Source organism: Nematocida homosporus (assembly GCF_024244095.1).
Source record: "Nematocida homosporus strain JUm1504 chromosome Unknown 2190, whole genome shotgun sequence".
Classification (NCBI taxonomy): Eukaryota; Fungi; Microsporidia; genus Nematocida; species Nematocida homosporus.
In genome coordinates this window covers 1-816 of record NW_026250513.1, presented here as the reverse complement: position 1 = coordinate 816, position 816 = coordinate 1, and the positions used below count along the sequence as shown (strand labels likewise).

At 42.9% G+C, this 816-nt stretch overlaps 1 protein-coding gene across 1 annotated transcript; it reads left to right on the top strand.

Annotated features, from left to right (window-relative positions):
* NEHOM01_2543 (uncharacterized protein) lies at nt 1-816 on the top strand (the record flags this gene model as incomplete). Its single annotated transcript, XM_051491419.1, has 1 exon — nt 1-816. A coding segment is annotated over one exon (816 nt), but the record flags the coding sequence as incomplete, so codon positions are not given.

Here is an 816-nt window from a genome sequence, read left to right as displayed (position 1 = left end):
ACAATATCAGATTGGCCGAGTTTACTACCTATAAGCCAGGTATACTTGTAATGGAACATACAATGCTCCCTCGCATTCTTGGTCAGAATCTCGCAGAGATGAATCCCGAGTCATGTTTGTACAAGTTTGTCCGGGCTATGAAGGAGTCCACCACCATTAAATGCGCAAAGTGCCAGCTAAGTCTTTATCGACCAAATGAAGGGAATCAAATAGGTGATAAGTTGGGTGAAGAAGTAGATATTGAAATGGGTGAAGAGGTAGCTATTGAAATGGGTGAAGAGGCAGCTATTGAAATGGGTGAAGAGGTAGCTATTGAAATGGGTGAAGAGGTAGCTATTGAAATGGGTGAAGGCATAAGTGAAGGTGTGGTTACTGAAGCGGTTGATAAGGATAAGAAAGATAATATGTGCGATAATAATGAAGCGAAGGAAATCGCAGACAATCTAAATAGTGCGCCACCTCCTCCTATACTTGACGAAAATCTGTACTTTGGTTTGCTTTGCTATCTCTCATGTGGTCATATGATTTGTACCGGCTGTGCAAAAGTAGATGGGATGGAGGAGAGTATATGGCTACTAAAATGTCCAACTTGCCAACAAGACATTGACGCGAAAGAAACCGTCCGGCTTATATATAAGCCCTTACCTAGCATTGTTTTTATCGAAGGCAGTACTAAAGTGCCCGTCACTGATCTCTACCAGGCTAAAATCACAGCATGCCATGAAAAGCCTCTCTACCTTTATATCTCTTGTCGAGAGGCCGATTGGCTTTGTTGCCCACCCTTACAAGAAGTAGGCTATGACACTCTCCATCCAC